The sequence below is a fragment of the Mauremys mutica genome, chromosome 11 (genome assembly GCF_020497125.1).
Source record: "Mauremys mutica isolate MM-2020 ecotype Southern chromosome 11, ASM2049712v1, whole genome shotgun sequence".
In the NCBI taxonomy this organism is placed as follows: domain Eukaryota; kingdom Metazoa; phylum Chordata; order Testudines; family Geoemydidae; genus Mauremys; species Mauremys mutica.
In genome coordinates this window covers 5,612,749-5,634,080 of record NC_059082.1, presented here as the reverse complement: position 1 = coordinate 5,634,080, position 21,332 = coordinate 5,612,749, and the positions used below count along the sequence as shown (strand labels likewise).

The 21,332-nt window shown below is 40.2% G+C and overlaps 1 protein-coding gene across 3 annotated transcripts in view; it reads left to right on the top strand.

The window, feature by feature from the left end:
- MAP2K1 (mitogen-activated protein kinase kinase 1) overlaps positions 1 to 21,332 on the top strand; it is a 74,155-nt gene that overhangs the window by 38,515 nt on the left and 14,308 nt on the right. For all 3 annotated transcript variants that reach the window (XM_044979974.1, XM_044979972.1, XM_044979973.1), the window contains 4 exons: positions 1,438 to 1,648; positions 5,351 to 5,497; positions 9,043 to 9,120; positions 9,743 to 9,794. In XM_044979974.1, coding sequence (XP_044835909.1) covers positions 1,438 to 1,648; positions 5,351 to 5,497; positions 9,043 to 9,120; positions 9,743 to 9,794 — 488 coding nt within the window. The remainder of the gene's footprint in view (positions 1 to 1,437; positions 1,649 to 5,350; positions 5,498 to 9,042; positions 9,121 to 9,742; positions 9,795 to 21,332) is intronic.

Sequence of the window (21,332 nt, the reverse complement as noted above, 5' to 3'; positions counted from 1 at the left end):
GCTTCATGATTTGGCTGAGCAATAATTTGAAGGCTTGTCCCTAGATATTTTCTGCAGCTGCAATTTATTATTATTGTTGGATTCAGGAATCTCTATATCTGCATGGGTTCTTGTTCAGATGTACTGTTTCTTAGACATGACATACTTTTAAGACCTGGAGTTAAATTATGGTTTGTTTTCTTCATGTAAAAGTTGAACGGATTGGCTGCTGTCCCAAATATAGCTGTCCTTTTGAATTGCTATATTCGGCTCTTCTTTATTTTTCTACCAATATTAAATCAAGCTTTCTGGTTGGCATGTTATTGACCAGAAGAAGAAATGAATTTGAAACCTTTTTGACTGGTTATTATTGAATCAGTTTATTTTATCCCCGCAGTGGCTATTTTATGTATGTATTTTCTGTTTGTGCATGACTGGAATGGCTTAATTGCTTTATTCTATTGGCTATGCTTTATTTGCTCCTGTTCTCTTCCTGTGGTACACAACAATTTAGTCTCTGGAGGATTGTAATACTTTGGTGTAATACCGGTTGTTGGGGTTGATGTGTGATTACTAGGTGGTCTTGGTGGCCTGTGACATACAGGAGGTCAGACGAGATGATCTGATGGGCCTTTGTGGCCTTAAACTCTCTGACTTTCTTTGTATCACAATGCAAGTGAGAGGTTTTTGAATGGATTGTCAGATCTTTAATCACATGTGAAGATCAGTGTTTAAAACATTTAGACAAACTTTGCAGGAAGTTGCATATTACCTATTAAAAATCTGAATCCAAAAATAGTTTGTGTGGAGGTGGTGTAATATTAATCAAACCATTAACCAGTACTGCTGAGTCACTGAACCCACTAGGTGGAGCAAGGAGTTCCACCAGGCATGAATTTGGTCCAGTGCCTCAAAGAGGAGGGGGATAGATGTTATCTAGCTGCTTTTGTATTATTTTGTCTGTACTGAAACTATTTACATACACCAAGGACCTAGTTGTGTGACTCTTGCTAGTGTGCACGTAAGACGTGATCTGGCAAGATGATGCATGTAAGTGCAAGGATTCAGGGTCTTACTCCAGTAGTCTTTGATTTCAGTGGTGGTAGTCCTCTTACCTCTGCAACATTGCTTAGGTCTGGTCTACATTTAAAAGTTAGATTGATCTGGCTTTGTCATTCAGAGCTGAAAATGTCATGCCCTGACTGCCGTAGTTAGATTGACCTAACCTCCAGTGTAGACATGGATAGGTTGACGGTAGAGTTCTTCCAATGACCTAGGTACCACCTCTCAGAAAGATGGATTAACTATATTGATGCAAAAACCCCTTCTGTTGATGTTGGAAGTGTCTATACAACGGTGCTGCAGTGCCATATCTGTGCCACTGTAACAGCTGTAGTGTAGACATATCCTTAGTGGGCTCAGATAGCTTAATCAAATTACGCTCTCTTTGCTGCATAGGACAAATTTAGAGGCGCTGCAGAAGAAGCTGGAAGAGTTAGAATTGGATGAGCAGCAACGTAAACGTCTTGAAGCTTTCCTTACTCAGAAGCAAAAGGTTGGGGAACTGAAGGATGACGACTTTGAGAAAATCAGTGAACTGGGAGCAGGAAACGGCGGCGTGGTCTTCAAAGTATCACACAAACCTTCTGGCCTCATTATGGCAAGAAAGGTGAGAACCTCCGTGGCAACAGGAGCTTTAATGATGCCTTTTCACAGCTTAGTGCCCATCAAAAAGTGACATTGACACACAGAATATTACTAAAGACCAACTTCCAGGAGAAGTGGAAATGCCTTCTAAAAATAGCAAAGGTCAAATACTACTTTAGCCTCCATTCCCCTGTCTGCGGACATGGTATTATGTTCCACGTTGGAGCGATGAAAGGCCAATAATCCCCTCCCTTTTTTGTTAGCAGCTTCTCATATTTTGTAAAGTAGGAGGTATTTTATTTACTGCCAAAAATCTTCTCTCTCTCTGACACAAAATCTAAATACACCGTAGAACCTCACTAATGACTAGGATATCCACAACTACTTACTAAACGTTTTGGACTAGCAAAGCGGCATATCCTGTCCCCTAAGCCAGGCTTGTGTACAGAGGCTTAATACATTTTACACTGTTGGGGTTGGAGGAGGGGGAAACTTTCCTTCTCATTCCTTTCCCTCCACAGGCTGCCGAGGAGTAGACCTACTCTGTGTCTGCTACTGCACCATCAGGGCTCCTTTATTGTGGAACAGGGGGAATGGCCAGTGGAACCACTGTCTCAGCCCCCCTGTCTCCTTCAGTGGAATGCAGGAAGAGCCCCTTGTCTGTGTAGTAGGAATCCCCTGCCACAAGGAGAGCTCTTCCTGGCAAAGTAAAAAATGTAACTTTATGCATTTGGCAAGTGTCACGTGATTATTTAATATTGCATAGCATGCTACTAAATCATGATTATTAATCGTGTTTATTAGAGTAGTGACTAAGGGCCAACCAAGAATAGGGTCCCATTGTCCTAGGTGCTGCACAAACACAGAGCAGCAAACTGCCCTGGCCCTGAGTAGCTTGCACTCTCAATAGACCACGCAGACAGGGGAACGGATAAACACGCAAGTAGTGTGAACAATGTGACGGTGGCGAACATCATGTTAGTGCCACAACTTATTTATTGTTTGGGATTGATTGAGGGGATCAGCTAAATGGAAGGCGGAGGGGAGAATAGGGTAAGAGGGGCAGGTGTGGAATGAAGCTGACTGAAGAGACTGTCTTGGCGGGTGGGACGAGGGGGAGCAAACAGCCAATCAGCACAGGGCAGAGGCTATCTGAGAACTTTCTGCAGTTCTCACTGGAATATCCAAGGATCCAGAGGTCCCTCCTTTGGCTACTTCTGGTTCTACTGGCCAGAGTCTCTGAGTGCCTGTTCTCTGCAGTTTCCCCCCAAGATCATATGGTGGTGGAGTGGAGGCGAGGCATCACTTGGACCCTAGTGCCCCCTAGTGGAGGAGGGGGTCTCCCCTCTACAGTTCTGGGTCCAGGGAGTTGTTGGGGGCAGGGGAGGGGAGGGGACTGTGATAGTCCAGCTCCATTTCACCCCCTCTACCCCAGGGCAGTAGTCTGGCAGTTTCTGTAAGAGGAGTAGATTGAAAACTTTCCATCAAAACTCTTTTTCATCTGAAAATTGGGATTTCAATTACATGATTTTTTTTTCATGAGAAGGATGCATTTTGTGGCTTGGGGTTTTTTTTTTGTTTTGTTTTTTTTAAACTTTCACTGAAAACCAAAAAAAACTTCTTTGATTTTGAAATGCTGCTCTGGTATCTCATGAGAACTGTAGTTCAGCTGCCTTATGCCCCTGTTCTCTGTGCTTGGTTCCCTGGCCAGACTGCATCTCTCATGAAGCACTGTGGTCAGGAATGGCTGTTATGCCCTGCTTTGGCTCAGCAAGAGAGGAGGCCATCATAAAACACAGGAGATGTAATTCAGCTACGGAGCCTGCCCATAGAGGGGAATGGGGCATGAGGCACCCAAATTATAACCTTTGTGAGGCACCATGGCAGAATTTCAGAATCCGAGTTTTCAGCTGAAAATTTTTAGTTTAAATTTTTGGCTCAAGAGTCAAACGTTTCCACAGAAAATTTTCAAGGAAGTGACGACATTTTCATTTGCATTGAAATTTTCCACAAGGGGGAAAAAACCATTTTCCAATCAGTTCTCTTTAGTAATATACATCACTATAACGTTCTGCTTTCAAAGCTGTGGGAATCAAGGTGAGTTGCCCCTTTTTCAGGGTGAGACTTTTGAAGTTCACAGATCAGTGAGTCTCTTGCACAGAACCAACTTACTTGATTTTTTTTCACCCATTTTATAAAACATTTAGAGGGGAATTTCAGCCTAGTTTGTCATTTGACACTTATCACTTATAGGCTATTAAATCAATTATCTTTGCTTAATTGCTTTCCAGTACCATTTTGTTTTCCATAAAGTATTCTCTGCATCTGTACTCTTTCTGAGAGAAATAAAAACCCCGTATTTTGCATTAGGCAAGACATAGTCTAGCTAAGCAATGTAATTTTATAGCTTCTCTTTAGATATATATTCATATTGATGAATTTTTTTTTTTAAATGCCCAAGGTGTGACTGAATTTTGTTCTTTGCTGAATGTATTTGGGACATGTCTTTCTGCAGCTGCTTGCAAGCCATCTGCCCAGATGTTTGCAAAGCAATTAGGCATTGTGACATATTTTGCTATGTAACTTCATTCATGGATTTTCCTCAGTTTACGTAGTCTAAATAACTGAAATAGATCCATTAACAGTAAATAGATGGAAGAGGAAAAAAAATGCATTGGAACAAAATGTTCCCACTGAAGAACTTCTTGAAAAGATAAGATAAAAATCCCACTCTTGGTAATATAAATACTATACATCAGGTATTCTTTTATGCTATAATTAATGTCTCTCAAGAACTATGATTGTCATAGAGCAAAGAGTAACATATTGAATTTTAACAATTATCGTAGATTATCTTTTACTTGCCTATCATAATTAGAATTTTAATTTTTATCAAAAGAGCAATTTTCTTGCTACTACTGCAGGTTGAGAAGATTATCTTGCATTTTTGTTTTAATATAGTTGTTTTCTTTTATATTTTGGGTGTCTTTTTAAATTGAGGAAGAAAATGTCTTTACACAGTACTCTCATCTGCAATGTTGGGGGCTTACTTGTGTAGTTCTAGAATATCAGAAATGTCCGCCACTTGAAAAATAAATAAATAAAAATCCACACCTTTGGTGTACTCACTGTATAATAAGACTTTTTTATATCTTAGTTGAGGTCTATTTGACATTGTGTTATTTATATTAAATATAAAATATTAGTAAGAAAAGAAAAAAGCATTGTTTAAAATGTTTGTTTTAGTTGAAATAGACCATTCCCTAGTGGCCACACACATGCACAGAAAAGTTGCATATTGCAAATTGCATCATTTTGTTAGTTTCACCAGAAAAGCAAGCTATTAACTGGACACGGAGACCGAGCTATCCCCTGTCTTCAGACCCTTCCATTCATGTCAAGTTGGAGACATAATGGTGCGGTTCATATGGGGAGCTTTCATTGCTCTATGTGTACTGTATCTATTCTGAGGATAATCAGGACTTCGCTTTCCATTGCTGTAAATCCAGCATCTTTTCATGAGCACTGGAATTCACATACTGTTGTTTTTATCAAGGGTACAAATGTGGAACTTCCCCAGTAACAGGTATGCCTAGAGTTCTATAGGATGATAATGCTTAGTAGTATTATTTCAGTGGGTTAAAATAAATATTGCAGTATCCAAGTCATGTATTTTTTTTTTAATTGTCACTGAGGGAACAATAACAATTGATTTATCTTACAGTTAATTCACTTGGAGATCAAGCCAGCTATTCGAAACCAGATCATTCGTGAGCTACAAGTTCTACATGAATGTAACTCTCCATACATAGTGGGCTTTTACGGAGCTTTTTACAGTGATGGGGAGATCAGCATTTGCATGGAACACATGGTAAGTACATGTGTATCTGTGTGTGTTAATCTAAATTTTGGTATCAAACTCCTGTGAATATAAAATCCAATAGATACCGTATTCTGCATATATTCATAGAACCTCTGGGAGCCCGTTATGCATGTATGAAGAGTGGAATATTGGAGTTCAGCTCTACCATGCAAATCTGAGGACTTTGGATTTAGCATAGTTATGTTTTTACGCCCTTTCCAGAGACTGATCCTCTGTATCTGTCATAGCCCTACAAAAGTCCCTATTTTCTTCTCCTTTATCCCTACTCTTTGAGAATCCACGTTATAGTGACCATTCTTACAGCCAGTCAACATGCTGTTGAATCAGTCAGAGGCATTACTGTTGAGGAGTATGAGGAGAAGAAAAATTCTTTTTACAGCAACTGCAAGCATTGGTGCAGCCCCACCAAAAGTAGCCATCAGTGTGACCACCGGTGTAAAATGGGATCAGATGTTTTTACCACTTGAAAACCTATTCTGAGCTGTTTTTGTGTTTTTGTTTTTTTTTGACACAAAGTTAAAAATACCTGGACCTGTAATGCCAGTGGTGGCTTATCATTGGTGCAGCTGCTGTAAATATAGGTACTGAATTTTTCGAGTGTAGATGCATTCCCTCTGTTCTCTCTGAAATGATATCTGCCCTGCCCATTCTTTCTGAATTCCTAGAGGAATTACAGGGGGAACTAGCAAGACCAGAAGCACCATAAACAATGGCTGTTTCATACCAACATAATTTTTTTAACATTTTCATTTTAATAGAAAAGTACAGATTATTCTAGCCATCTGCCAGCATTCCTCTAAGCCATATGGAGCCCAATGTTTAGAGCAATTTTTCTGTGATTAAAGGTTATTCATATCCCTCCCTCGTTCATCAGGCAGAGGAGGTTTTGAACAATTTCTGTTCAAAGAACCACATTTTCTAGCAAATAAAATGGTGTTTTATTATCTAGGGATATTCTATATCATTATATTAATGTTGCCTTGACCACCTTTAAAGGAAATCTTTAGGGAAAATGTATGGTTGCCTAGGTGCATGTGATCACAATCTAATTTCTTTTACTATGTGCAAACAGAATATGGTGCTATCCAATAATATATATACTTGATGCTTTAAAGAGGCCAATTCCCCAAAGCTGAAACCAATCATGAGGAAAACTGAGTGGGTGGAAATGCTTAAACATAAAAACAGGAATGGTGATTGGTAATTGTATTTAAAAATGCTTTGATAGATGCCCAAAAAAACACAATTCTGCAATCATGAAAGAAGATTACTTTTGGTTAAAAGCCAACTTGGTTAAGAGGGGAGGTGAAATAAGTGTATGCCGTGTGTGAGTGTGTATTATACATACAAATGGAGAAGCTGATAGCAATGAATACAAATACAGCAGTTAGGAAATGCAGACAATTGATAAGGGAAGCTAACGTTATCAGTCAGTAGGAGTAAGAACAATAAGAAGGAATTCTTTAAATATATCAGGAAAAAAGAAAATCCTATCAATGCAGATTTAAATTTATTGTCCTTGTCCAGCTGAAAATATCAGAAGTGAATCTTAACTTCAACTAGCAACAAGTGCTTGACAAGCAAAATATTTGGGTCTGCTCTTAAAAGCTGCTCAGCACCTAGATGTTCAAGGCAATTGAAGGTATCAGCACCTTGCTGGGGCCTGATTCAAAGGTCTATTGATTGCCTTGGAGAGTGAATCCTTCTGTCTGATGAATCAATTTCTGAGAAAAAAGGACTGCATGTTTTTTCTACATATTATATAATGTGTATATATTTTACATTTTATATTTATTTGATTGATTGCACTTTTCCATTGGTACTCTTATTTATTTTGCCTGAATTCATATTTGATTACATGAATGTGAGTACAAACATTTAACACAGGGTCATATGCACTTTTTAAAATCTTTCCCCTGGGAACATTGGGATGCACTCCCCTGAATGATACAAGCTTGCATTGTAGCTTGCATACTATATGGTTTTCTTTAGGGATATGAAAAGTGACAGAGCACTTCCCACTGCTGAGTTTTGTAAAAGGAGTCAGAAAAATATCCCATGCCTGGGGGTATGATTTCAAGAATTCTGGAATATTGCAAATCATCAGCCATGTAATTGGATCTTGTTTTTGTTTAAAGAAATAAAATTTAGAAGTTCTGTTTTTTTGTTATGTAGTCTCTGTTCTAGAAAATCTGTTCAAGGCTACTGTTGAATTAGATCATAATCGGTTGCTAAAAATAAGTATCATTTATACAGCTTTTCTTCTCTGAAGCTCTTAGCAACAGAGTTGCTTGAATTTGAAAGGGTGCAAGTGCATGTGTTTAGTAACTTATTTAACTCTGGTAAAATGAGTGGAGTAGTTACTCAACATGAAATTTGAAAAACAATTTTTTTCTATTTTTTTTTCCTATTGGTGAGTCATAGCCTGTCACCTGTGTCTGCATTTGGTGGTGTGCATGACACATTGGCATCCTCAGTTACCATAAATACTACCTAGAGTTTGTACGGGACTGGCTATCAGTGGGGTTCCAGGGAACATGCTGTTGACAACCTCAGTGTTTGTTGCAAAAGAGAGAGATTGACATTACCTGATTTCTGAGTGCAGTAGAGCTGATAAATAGTTCAATGATTCCCTACCTTGTGCTCAAAGTTCTTCAGAACCTCCTGTTAACCTCTGATTAGGTCTCTTTCATAATTGCTATACTGTCTACTCAGTGTTCAGGAAATAGAATTACAGAATCAAAACATATACAGACAGTGTCTGAAAAAACAGTATATGGTTGCCTTCCCTATGTTCCTTGTTGTCTTAGATTATAAACTTTCGAGAGTGTCAATCTCTGTGCACTGTACATAGCATAATGGGATCCTGATCCTGCTTGGAGCCACTGTGTGCTACTGGAATATACATAATAGACAGGAAGATTGTCCGTCAAATTAGATTACTGTATTTCCCATCCAGATAAAATGATTCTGAGGTCTGGTCTTGCCTTTATCCCAAAGATCAACTCAGACCATCACAGACCGCAAGATTTAAACCTTCCATTCTGCCCAAATCCTGAGCATCTAAAAGAGAGACAGTGGCACCTCATGGACATGCAGAGAACAGTTAAAATGCATCTAAATACAACCGTAGGCTGCAGAAAGCTTGCTGCGCTCCTAGTGCTTTGTCACTTCTGGTCATGGACAAGGCCTCCTTAGTAAGGAGAATCAGCCTGTGCATCATGGAATTATACAAGACCAAAAGACCACTAAATGACTCAAGGGTCCACCTCAGTGGTTGCCAGGTCTCAGGTTGTTTAAACAGGTTAGTATAAAACTGATTAACCTTTTCTAATGACCAGCTGCCCTTTTTTCCCTGATACTCACCACTACAATAGAAAGCCAAAAGGATAGTTTATTTCATCACAAGCAATGGGAAACAGCACATTGTCTGCCTTCAAAATTACAAGATTTTTTTTCCTCACAGACTGTAGGCTTTAAAATGTTTTGGATAAATATGATTAATGTTTTAATATTACAACACTTATTATTAGGATGGCGGGTCCTTGGATCAAGTACTGAAAAAAGCTGGAAGAATCCCAGAGCAGATTTTGGGCAAAGTTAGCATTGCTGTAAGTATATTTGTAATGTACTCTGGGAAGCAGAGACCAGATGTCTCCATATTATATTAGGATAGTGCCAGATCCAGAAGGCAAAAGCAGCCGGTTTGGGGGATTGAGGAAAATTTAAGTGGGACAGGCAAATATTACTAGGCTTTAAAGTGGTTTTTCTTTTTTTTTAGAGATTTTTATTTTATTTATTTATTTTTAATACATGTCACCACTCTGTAACTGAGGGCATTTGGATGGATCACACATATTGCATTGTGTGTGTTTGCTTTGATTTTCCACCGAGGGATGTCAGCTGCTGTTACTACCACTGGGTGGAAAAAGAACCAGCAAAATAATTAAAATGGTCTATTAAATGTTTTGAATGTTACCCTTTAAGTATCTTTACTGCAGTAGGTTGTGTCCATGACATTTCTGGTGGCTGTTTGGTTAACATTATTCTCTATTATGGCAAATTGGAGTATAAATTTTAACATGACTGCCTTTATTTTCTCTTTGAATTCTTGCCAGGGTGTATTGTGCTTTTGATTGTAGATGACATTTTGAAATTCTTGCTTGGACGAAACTCATGTTTTCATTTTTACTAGTTTTACAGCTTTGAAATGTTGAATTTTCTTTTCTTTAGGTAATAAAAGGTCTCACATATTTGAGAGAAAAACATAAGATAATGCATAGAGGTAAGACCATGCATTATATCCTTGGCTTCTCTTTTCCTTGTATATTGAACATCAGTAGAAATCAAGAGGTTTTTTTTCCTGTTTGTTTTACATGCTTTTATGTCTCAGCTTGAATTTTTTTTCACCTGACGTATTGTTTCTCCAATCTCTCTTTCAACCATTAACCCTGTAGCTGGTGGGTGCTCTCACAACCTCAGTATGTTGCAGGTGTGATGAGCATTCTTTGAAATGTTACCAGAGAATTTCCTTTGAAATGCTATGGGAGGCAGCTCTGCATGCGGCTTCCATCTCATCACGTATGCAGTGGTGGTGGTGTAGCTGTGTGGGTCCCAGGATGTTAGAGACACAAAGTGGATGAGGTAATATCTTGTATTGGGCCAACTAGTGTTGGTGAAAGGGACAAGCTTTGAAGCTTCCCATCAGGTAAGCCCAAGCCAATCAATGAGAGACATGTAGGAATTGGTGTTTGTGTGATTATAGATTTGATTTACTCTCTTGCTTTATGAAGAAAACTGTTAAAATACATTATGAAACAGTGTTTATGACATTGTAGTTCTCTAATTGTAATGGGTTTTCTTCTGGCAGCAACCGGTCTATTAGCCATCTTAGCTAAAAGCTTTGAAGAGGTTCAAAGAAATACAACACGCTGTTTTTAATTTCTGTTAATTTCCATTATCGCCATTAAGACTATGGTTCCTCTTTAAATTAAAAGTCACAGGCTTTTAATAGAGGTCTCAGGCATTCATGTGCTATTTATAGAAGTCTACCAATCAGAAGTGCAGCCCTTTATATTTATTACCTTGTTTAATGGTTGTTAACAACATGGGTAATTGTTAAATCACATAAAAAAGAGGCAAGAGTTTAGTTCTAAATCTGCCCAGGTCTTTGAATAGACTTCACTGTGGGGTAAACACCCATATTGTTTCCTGCATCTTTTACCTTAGCCTTTTAAATCCAGCTGGTTTTTAATTGTCTGTATGTCCTAATAAATCAGAAATGGCGTTTGTGAAATAAAACATTCTGTAGTTTCTTATGTCACTGTAAATTACGCACCCAAGATGGCTTGCTTGCTCTACGTTTTTGTTGCCTCGGCTCATTGCAGTGATTACACAATGTAGTTATCAGTAGTGACCATTCAGCTAGTCTCTTGCATCATTTAGGATTCCACAGACTTTTGGTTATAAAAATACTCCATTCATCAGACTAGTCACTTGATATGTGGTTGTTAGCAAACCCAAGAAAGGATTAGTAGGAACACACGTAGGTGTGACAGATTGAAGAACCACTTCAAACATGATGCAATAGACAGCATTTATTACATGTTCTCTTTTGGGTTTTACTAACAGTTGAATATAGGCTTCGGCCAAGGAGGTAGGAGGGACTTCATATGGATTTCTGATGGTAGCTGCAAAGGAATGTGGTTCTTAGTTTAGCACTTAGCAAGGTTTCTTGGAAAAGAGACCCGCTGTTTTAGGGCAGACCAAAAATGTGACGCTTGCACGCTCTCAACACCTAGGTCAGCAATGGCATAACTCCTTTGACATCAGCGGAGTTGCAGCCTCTTATGACAGTGCTAAATTTGATCCTTCAGTATTTAAATATTATAATGATGGGTGTGGGGAAGAAGGAGAATAAAATGAACAATATAGTAGTGTGGTTTTTTTTTCTGTTTTGTTTGGTGGTAGTAGTGATTTTCAGGAGGGGTTGTTTGAGGGGGTTGTTTTGGTTTTGAGACTTTGTTGTTTTTGTTTGTTTTGCAACATTAAGACTCGCATGTTTTTGTCATTGGTATATTTTTGAGCTGACCTCTGTTCTGATGGAGATACAGGCTGCATTTTCAAAAGCTCCAAAATGACTTAAAAGCCAAGTATTATTTTCAACAATGACTTAGAAGCCAAAGTCTCATTGAAAGTCAATGGGATTTAGGCTCCAAAGTCTTGTAAGCATTTTTGAAAATTTTGCCCTTGATCCTTTGTAGAAATCATAGAAATGTAGGCCTGGAAAGGACCTTGAGAGGTCATCAAATCCAGCCTCCTGCACTGAGGCAGGACCAAGTCCCTGACATGTTTGTCTAACCCATGGGTAGGCAACCTATGGCATGTGTGCCAAAGGCGGCATGTGAGCTGATTTTTCAGTGGCATTCATGCTGCCCGGGTCCTGGCCACCGGTCCAGGGGGCTCTGCATTTTAATTTAATTTTAAATGAAGCTTCTTAAACATTTTAAAAACCTTATTTACTTTACACACAACAGTAGTTTTAGTTATATATTATAGACTTATAGAAAGAGACCTTCTAAAAATGTTAAAATGTATTACTGGCACGCAAATCCTTAAATTAGAGTGACTAAATGAAGACTTAGCACACCACTTCTGAAAAGTTGCCGACCCCTGCTCTAACCTGTTCTTAAAAATGGAAAACAGATGATCACTGTCCTCTTTATAACAGTCCTTAACGTATTTGAAGGCTGTTATCAGTCCCCATTCAGTTTTTATTTCTCAAGACTAAATATGGCCTTTTTTTTTTTTTACGTTTCCTCATAGGTCAGGTTTTCTAATCCTTTTACCACATTAGTTGCTCTGCTCTGGACTCTCTCCAGTTTAGGAAAAATGTAGACAAAGTGTGGTGCCCAGCACTGCACACAGTTCTCCAGCTGAGGCCGCACCAGTAACTAATAGAGTGGGTCACCTCCTGCGTCTTATGTACAACCCTTCTGTTAATGCACCCCAGAATATTAGCCTTTTTCGCAACTGCATCATGTTGTTGACTCATGTTCAATTTGTGATCCACTATAACCCACAGATGCTTTTCAGCAGTGCCACCATCTAGCTAGTTATTCCCCATTTTGTCGTTGTGCATTTGATTTTTTTTCCCCCTAAGTGAAGTACTTTGCATTTATATTTATTGAATTTAATCTTGTTGAATTCAGACCAATTCTCCAATTTGTCAAGGTCATTTTGAATTCTAATCCTGTCCTCCAAAGTATTTGCAACCTCTCCCAACGTGGTGTCATCTGCAGATTTTATAAAGATGCTTTCCACTGCATTATCCAAGTAATTAATGAAAATATTGAATAGTACTGGACCCAGGACTGACCCCTGCAGGACCCCACAAGAGTCACCCTTCCAGTTTGACAGTGAACCATTGAGAACTATTGTTTGAGCATGGTCATTCAAGTAGTTGTGCACCCACTTTATAGTAATTTAATCTAGACTACATTTCCCTAGTTTGACACAGTCTCACAGGACATTTTCATAAGCAAAAGCCTTACCACATGGAGCTGCTCAGCACTATGCAACTACTGCTCTAAAAAGGGCTTTGGGATCTGTGCCTGGTTGCCTGGGGCAAGTGATGATGGTGGTTCCTTTATTTGTTGTTGGCATGGGCCAGATCCAGATCTTTTCATTTGTTGTTGGTGGGCTCAGATCCAAACCCACCTTACCATTCCAAAACCGGAAGGGGCCTATTTTCTGCTAATTGTTCAGCTACATTGAGAATCTCTCAAAACCCAGCATTTTCATAGGATTTATGTCCAAGGGGGTAGAGATCTGGTGAGAATAGCTAGTGTTGTTTTACAGTACCTAACTGAACCTGAGCCCCACGAAAATCTGGATCTGAGAACCAACCACCACCTCCTTTCTAGTTTGACACCACCTTTAAGTAAGAATCTAGTCAGCAGTGTAAAAACTCGTGTCTCTTTTCGGAGTTAAATTGTGCCACAGGTTGGGTCGAGATACTTCACCTGGGACACCACAAAACCTAGGTTTCTGTTGAACAGTACTCTGTACCCAGCCTTTTCTACTCAACACACTGAAAACTCACATGGTGGGATGTGCTTCTTCCTACTTATAAACTCTGAAACTTAGTTTTAAAATTAACTTTTGCTAATATTAGCACTTGTGGACCTCCTGCTGCCAGTCATTATCTTGGGATGCTGGTGTTAGTGGAATAGTGGAAATCAATATGAGAGATGGCAAACCACTGTTAAAGTGCAGTGAAAAACATTTTAAATAATTTGAATAAGTAGTCTGCTGTTTGAATTTGTTGGTACATATCAAGAAGCTACAGATGTCCTTTTGTTTTTAAATCCCCAATAAAGCTGGATGTAATCTCACTTGCTGTCTCTGATACTGAGCCTCCATTTATTTGAGCATAAGCTTTCGTGGGCTACAGCCCACTTCATCGGATGCATAGAATTGAACATATAGTGAGGATATTATCTCACACACACACACACACACACACACACACACAAACACACACACACACACACACACACCATAAAAAGGTGGGAGTTCCCCTACCAACTCTAAGAGGCTAATTAATTAAGATGAGCAATTATCAGCAGGAGAAAAAAACAACAATTTCTGTAGTGATAATCAAACCGGACAGTCTCTATGCAAAAGAATAAATGGATACAAATCTGACATCAGGAATCATAACATTAAAAAACCAGTAGGACAACACTTCAATCTCTCTGGTCACTCAGTAACAGACTTACAGGTGGCAGTCTTGCAACAGAAAAGCTTCAAAAACAGACTCTAATTCAAGTTCAGCAGTTTCTTGTTGATGTGTAAACTGGATACCATCAATTTAGGCTTGAATAGAGACTGGGAATGGCTGAGCCATTATACACATTGAATCTATTTCCCCATGTTAAGTATCCTCACACTTCTTGTCAAACTGTCTGAAATGGGCCATCTTGATTATCACTACAAAAATTTTTCCCCCTCCTGCTGATAATTGCTCATCTTAATTAGCCTCTTAGTTGGTAGGGCAACTCCCACCTTTTTCATGTTCTCTGTATGTGTATATGTATCTCCTCACTATATGTTCCATTCTATGCATCCGATAAAGTGGGCTGTAGCCAATGAAAGTTTATGCTCAAATAAATTTGTTAGTTTCTAAGGTGCCACAAGTACTCCTGTTCTTTTTGTGGATACAGACTAACATGGTTGCTACTCTGAAACCTGAGCCTCCATTCTATTACGGTCACAAACAGGTGTCACTTTTCACTCCTCTGGTGGCTGCCATATAACACACTCAATAGCAGAAGTTTTTTAATTAAAAGTTGATTTTAAAAAGTTCTATTTCACAGTTAGGACATGGTGAGAATTGCATCTCTCCATGGGAGCTCTGTGAATGCTGCAAGGAGTAGAATGAGGGATTAATCTAAAACCATTATGGTTAAAGGGAGTATTTTCATAGACATCAGTGTGCTTTGGATCAGGCCTACAATGAAGCTTTCTTTCTCAAGTTGATGTTAAAGATTTACGATCTTTTGAATGTATGTCTTAAAGCGAATGCCAACGTGTTTCATTGTCCTGGTTGGTGACCTATTGAATAGCTTTGATGACTGATTTTTGGGAGTGCATTGAGGACGCTGACTTTCTGGCTTAGCAGTGCTAGATATGAAGCATCAATCAGTCAGTTGATGTGAAGGGGCTGATTGTGTCATTTATGAAGTGATCCCTGCTTTCTGATGTTTGGCTCCTCACTGGCAGTGTCACCTCATAGAAATAAAGCAGGCAGTGCTTAGAGTAGTGTAGTAGAAGAGAAGATGACACTGGCAGGGCGTGGATTGAACTAGTACACGGGCCTAAGGTGTAGTGGCACCTTTTCCACACTCCTTCCTTGTTCTCTGGATTCTAAGAATCAGTTAATTTAAAAAAGGTTGTCTCTCTAGCCGTTGTTGCTGGGATACACTTGGGTCACGTTTTTGAAACTAAGTGATGCTGTGACGGCTGCCTGTTTGCACAACCTGAAATAATTCTGAGGTGTGAAGCCTGCTCGTTTGTTTTGGTGGGTCCTTACAATTTAATTGCTCATCAAAGCATGTATGGAGGAAGATCTGCCCAAATCTACTGTGAGTAACAGCCCATTTGGCCCCAGGAGTGAGTAGATACTTTGGTAGATACAGCCACTCCTACCCATATACATACCCAGTAAAGGAGTAACCTAGCAGAGCCCAGCTGGGCATCTCCACCTCCCTCCCAAGAGGGAGTCAAGCTCACAAACCCCAGTGGAACATCTGAGGCTCATCAAGGGGAAGCCAAACCCAAGAAGCCCAGCGAAGGCAGAGCCCCTTCGTGTATTCAGATCCTACCAAGGGCAAGCCAAGCACCAGGAGCCTAGAGAACATGCATGATTAGAGCTTGTACAGTCTGCCACGACTGGTGTCTCCGATGGGCAGAGCTTGGAAGAGTAGCACTCGGTTTTCCAGACTGATCCCCGACCAGTTAAGGAGCGTTGGCTCTTTAGCTGAAGCAGCAGCAGCTCTGGAGGATCCAGTTCAGTCCTCAGTGTATTGACCACGTGACTTAGAGGGACCCTTTGAGGCTGACTTCATGCCCCACCTCTACCCCTTCATCCTGCTTTCTAAGGCACTTGGCTGATTTTTAAAGTTAAAGTAGCTTTCTAACTCCTATTTGGAAATGGTCCCATTTCCTGAGACTTCCTTGATCTCTGTCTTGAATAAAGAGCCCCTAGTTGCATATGGACCTGGAGCTGGGGTACTAAATAAAGGAGAGTCCAAGCAAACTAAACTGCTTGGGAAAACTTAGGCCATGTCTACGCTAGGAGCACTTTGCTTACTGTTATATTATACCAGCAAAGCGCTCCTAGTGTGGATGCACCTTGTTGCCAGTAAAAGTGCAGTTTTGCTGGTATAGCTTATTCCAGTTCCCCCAAGCAAAATAAGCTATACTGGTAAAAGCACAGTCTTGCCAATATAGCTTCATCTACACTGGGGGCTTTTGTTGGCACCGCTCTGTCATAGCTCTTCGCAACCCTGACCGGCGTAGCTATGCCATCACAAGTCAGTAGTGCAGACTAGGCCTAAGATCCTGTCACACACCGCAAAAAGTGTCAGCTATTTAAAGTAGATGGTGTATATAATCAGGCATGTATTGTACAAGTTAAGTTCCCTTAATGGTGAGATACAAAATGTGAACTCCCACTGTGGAATGAAAGTCCCCAAATGGTCCTATTTCAAATTGCAACATGTGTATTATCTCTCCAGCAAATAATCCCTGGCAACTATGCTGATATTGTAAGATTACAGCAATCAAGTGACTTTCTACAAAAATATGGCTTCACAAATGCATCTCTGCTGTCTTGGGCCTGAACCTTGTAAGAATAGTTTTTAGTTGTCATGGTTTGTGACCCATTCATACTTGGTCCAGAAAATAGACCCCTTCAGGTTTTGATCCGAACCAAGAGAAAAAACATAAGAGGCAAGTTTGGATGTAAAGATTTTTAATCAAATTCCTTTGCTCCTTCACACACAGTCAAAGATGTTCAGATTCAAGCCTCTGGTTCGGGCTCAGCTGCACTAATAACATTTATTAATACAGAATGTGCTTTATAAATCAGATGTTCTTGTCACAGTTTTTGCAACTTTGCATTTAATTCTGTGTAGTATGGTTATTTTAAACCTTCCCTGCAGTGCTGGAAAATAAAACTACGCCCCTTCCCTCCCTTGAGCTGCAGGCACGTGCTTTCTCTTTCTTTGAGGGAGGGATATCTCAGTGGTTTGAACATTGGCCTGCTAAACCCAGGGTTATGAGTTCAATCCTTGAGGGGGCCATTTAGAGAACTGGGGTAAAAAAACCAAAACAAAACTGTCTGGAGATTGGTCCTACTTTGACCAGGGGGTTGGACTAGATGATCTCCTGAGGCCCCATCCAACCCTGATCTTCTATGATCTAAACAAAACATTCAGGATAATATCTATTTGCAGGTAAAGTGAAATACAGAATCAACGTTATGGGCCTAAGCTATGTGCTTGTGTCCTTTAATTTTTCTGGACTGTGTTTTTTGGATCACATTGCACCATTGCTATCTTTTGGAGATTGGGTGGAATTAGGGTATATCTGCTTAAGAGGAATCATAGGTACTTGGAAACTGTAGGCCATATAGCGCGCACATTGCATTAAAGTAGTTGGCTGCAGCTACTGTTGGTCAGCGTAACTGACTCTGCAGCATTGCTGGGCAATAGAACAAAGGAACGTGGTGGCAACACTACAAAAGACACTCCTACATTTTTTTTACAAACAAGGTGTTTTGTCATAAGATGTTAACACTAGAGTGCTCCCGAAGTCCAGAGCTAGCGTAGTTGGTCCATAGCACTTTCCAGTACCTAGCAGAATGGGGCCCTGACTTCTAGGCATTACTCGAACACAAATAAATAGTAGTAATAATGCTGACCTGCAGAAGGAGAATGAAGGGGAAAGGCAAAACTTGTTGGTGACACAAAATTAGTTAGATTAGTCAAAAGCAGGACGAATGATAAAGACCTGCAGAGAGACCAAGTGCAACTAGGTAACTAAACAACCTGACATTGAGCATAGCTACGCTGGGAGGCTCAGCTTATACTACACAGGCTGTGTCTACACTGCCACTTTCAGCGCTTAAACTTTAGTTGTTCAGGGGTGTGAAAAAACAGCCCCCTGAGCGACAACAGTTGTTAGCGCTGAAAAGCACCAGTATAGACAGCGCTTTGTTGCCGGGAGCCGTGCTCCCAGCGATAAGGCTACCACCCCTCATTTGGGGTGGTTATTTTTGGTCGCCAGGAGAGCTCTCCCCGGCGATAAAGCATGTCTACACTGTAACGTGGGCTGTGCAGATATACCCTTAGAGACACAGGTGGATCCTGAACTAGCTGTGACCTTTCAGGAAAACTATTCAGGCATCATTATGGCCGTGAAGAAGTCATTAGAGTGCATTAAGAGGAGAATGGAAAATGTTATGCCTTTAGTTAGCTTAACTCATTTGGAATGCTGTGTTTAGTTTGGTCCTCCTCTCTAAAAGGAAAACTGGGAAAACTTTGGAAAGAAAGAATTAAATCCAATGGACATGAGGCAAGGATGGCTAGGGAAGAGGAAAGGAGAGGCAGGTAGTGTGAAGAGTTTACCAGGCTAAGAGGATTAGGACTCATTTGCAAGGAGTAAGCGGAGGTGTGATAAAGGTACATATACTCTCCCATAATACCAGAATAAAAAGGCTCCAAATGATAAGGAAACAAATGTCCATACTGTGACTATTCTTGTTGCAGAATATTAAGACAAATGACATGATACTTTTATTGGTTTTTGTTTGTTTTGTTTTTAAATAAACCATCAGTACGTGAATAAACATAGCAAATAGCACCTCCAGATGAGCCAGGACAAAATTCCAATTGCTATCAACTATACTTTCATAGCATGCACTAGATGTATTTGGGGAATTTTACGTACTTTGAAGCAGCCAGCATTGGCCGGTGTCAGACACGTGATACTGGACTAGGTGGATTAGATAAGTTCCCTGTGTAGAGAACTTGTGGCAAGGATGAACAAACAGATTTTTATAACTAGTCTTGGAACGATTAGATTTTTATTGGTCAATGTCACTGTACACACCCACACCCACCCACCACCCACATTAAGTTAAAATTATTTCCATCAATTATAATTGACATTTACAGCTAGGCAAAGTAAGAAAAATGCTGCTTTTGAGGACTTATTAGAGTCTGATTTTGGATACTTTGTATATTTTGACAGGTGATGTTAATAATAATATATGGAGATATACCTATCACATAGAGCTGGAAGGGACCTTGAAAGGTCATTCAGTCCAGTCCCCTGCCTTCACTAGCAGGACCAAGTACTGCCCCTGATAGTTCCCCCCGATCCCTAAATGGCCCCCGCAAGGATTAAACTCACAACCCTGGGGTCAGCAGGCCAATGCTCAAATCACTGAGCTATCCCTCCTCCCAATTTGTTTTTTAATGGTTATAAAGCTTTAACTTTTTGACTCTCAACATCTACTGTGATTGAATAATTCTTGTCTGATCTCCCTAATAACTTCCTGCAATTCTGAAAAATCAAATCAATAAAAATAGAAAAAAATGCTTAAAAATCCATATTACCCATCAAAATTATATAAAAAAATAAAATAAATTTGATTTCTGATAAGCCTATTGATAACCCTTTGACCTGAACTATAGTCAGATGGCTGACAATTATCAATAGTTGTGCTATAAGGCAAATATATTTTCTTTGTCCATTCCTAGTGAATGCCTTTAATGCAGCAAGAAAATCACTTGCATGGTGGTATACAGGGTTTTTATTCTTTTACGTGACTGTGTGTGTGGCTGAGGGGTGTGTGCAGAGGATGAGGTTATAAGGAGGTTACTTCACATCCCCATAAACCCTGAAGACCCCCACTGGAAATAAGATGCACATTTTTAGCAGTGAGGGTAATTAACCGTTAGAACAATGTACTGACAGTTATGGTGGATTATTCAAAACTGAAAATGTGTAAGTCAAGATTGGATATATTTTTAAAGATATGCTCTAGCTCAAACTTGAATTAACTCAGGGAAGTTCTATGGCCTGTGTTATACAGGAAGTCAGACTCGATGACCATAGTGGCTCCTTATGGCCTTGCTTATGAATCGCTCTATTTAGCACCCTTGTCTCTTCAGTGTTGTATATCCATCTTTTTGTCTTGAGAGGACTGGCTGGGAATGCTCAGCTCCGTTCCTCAGTTGTCTGGAGGGATTGATGTTAAGTGACACGCAACATTCCCTTTCACCTTCTCCAAGGGTTGAGTACATGGCTCCTGCAGCACACGCTGGCCAGCTCTTCTGTGTGATAGCACAGAGCCTGGGACTGATCTCCAGGCGGTTGTCCTTTCCCTCAGTGTCACAGCCAAATGCTTCCATTTGACATGCTCGTTCCATTTGGGCAATATAAGTTGCGTTGGGAAAATACTGGCTGCAGAGAAGCCGCTTAGGAGTAACCTGTTTACAGAGGTTGAGGGGTGGGCAGTGGAGTTCCAAACATCATGTTCTCGTCCGAATCAGAAGCTTTAAGGAGACATTGACATTGCTCAAAGCATGGCAGGCTTTATTTCAAAGTCCAGGGTTTGCTGGGTTATTGTAAGAGCTACACTGTGATTATCAGAGCTGTCAGTAGAAAAACACATGCAAGTTTAAGCCTTCAGAAACAACCTGTATCCCAGCTTGTATCCGAGCACCAGAAGCACTGGTAGAAGTTCACTGACAACGGAACGTTGACATTTTAATTGTTTCTTTTGCCGTGAAAAGATGAAGATGGAATGTTTGTGCTGCTCAGCAAGAGCTGTCAAATGAGATCACGATAGGTTTTTTAAAATTTCGTCTGTGCCTGCATTACGTACCGCACTGGTGGGTACATGCATAAATATAGCTAAACTAAATATGGCATTCAGCATTTTTCCAGGGGCTGCTGTGACTTGAACATTCGCACCCTCACCTGTCCCAAAACAAAAACCAAAACAAGGCTAACAAGCCTTGTCTGAAAATCCTTGGGTAGCCAGGAGTTTTTGTAACCTCGCACTGCTGGCCCCAAAGTGCTGGTCCATGGCTGCTGCTTTCTTATGACTAGGGTTATCCTGCTTCAGGTTCCCAAAAAGAGGACACTGCTGGATGGGGGGAGGGTACAGTTGAGGGTGCCGGAGGTATGTGTGTACTGGAGAGGGGTGCCTTGGGGTGCTGGAAGGGGTACCTGGGGCCTCACC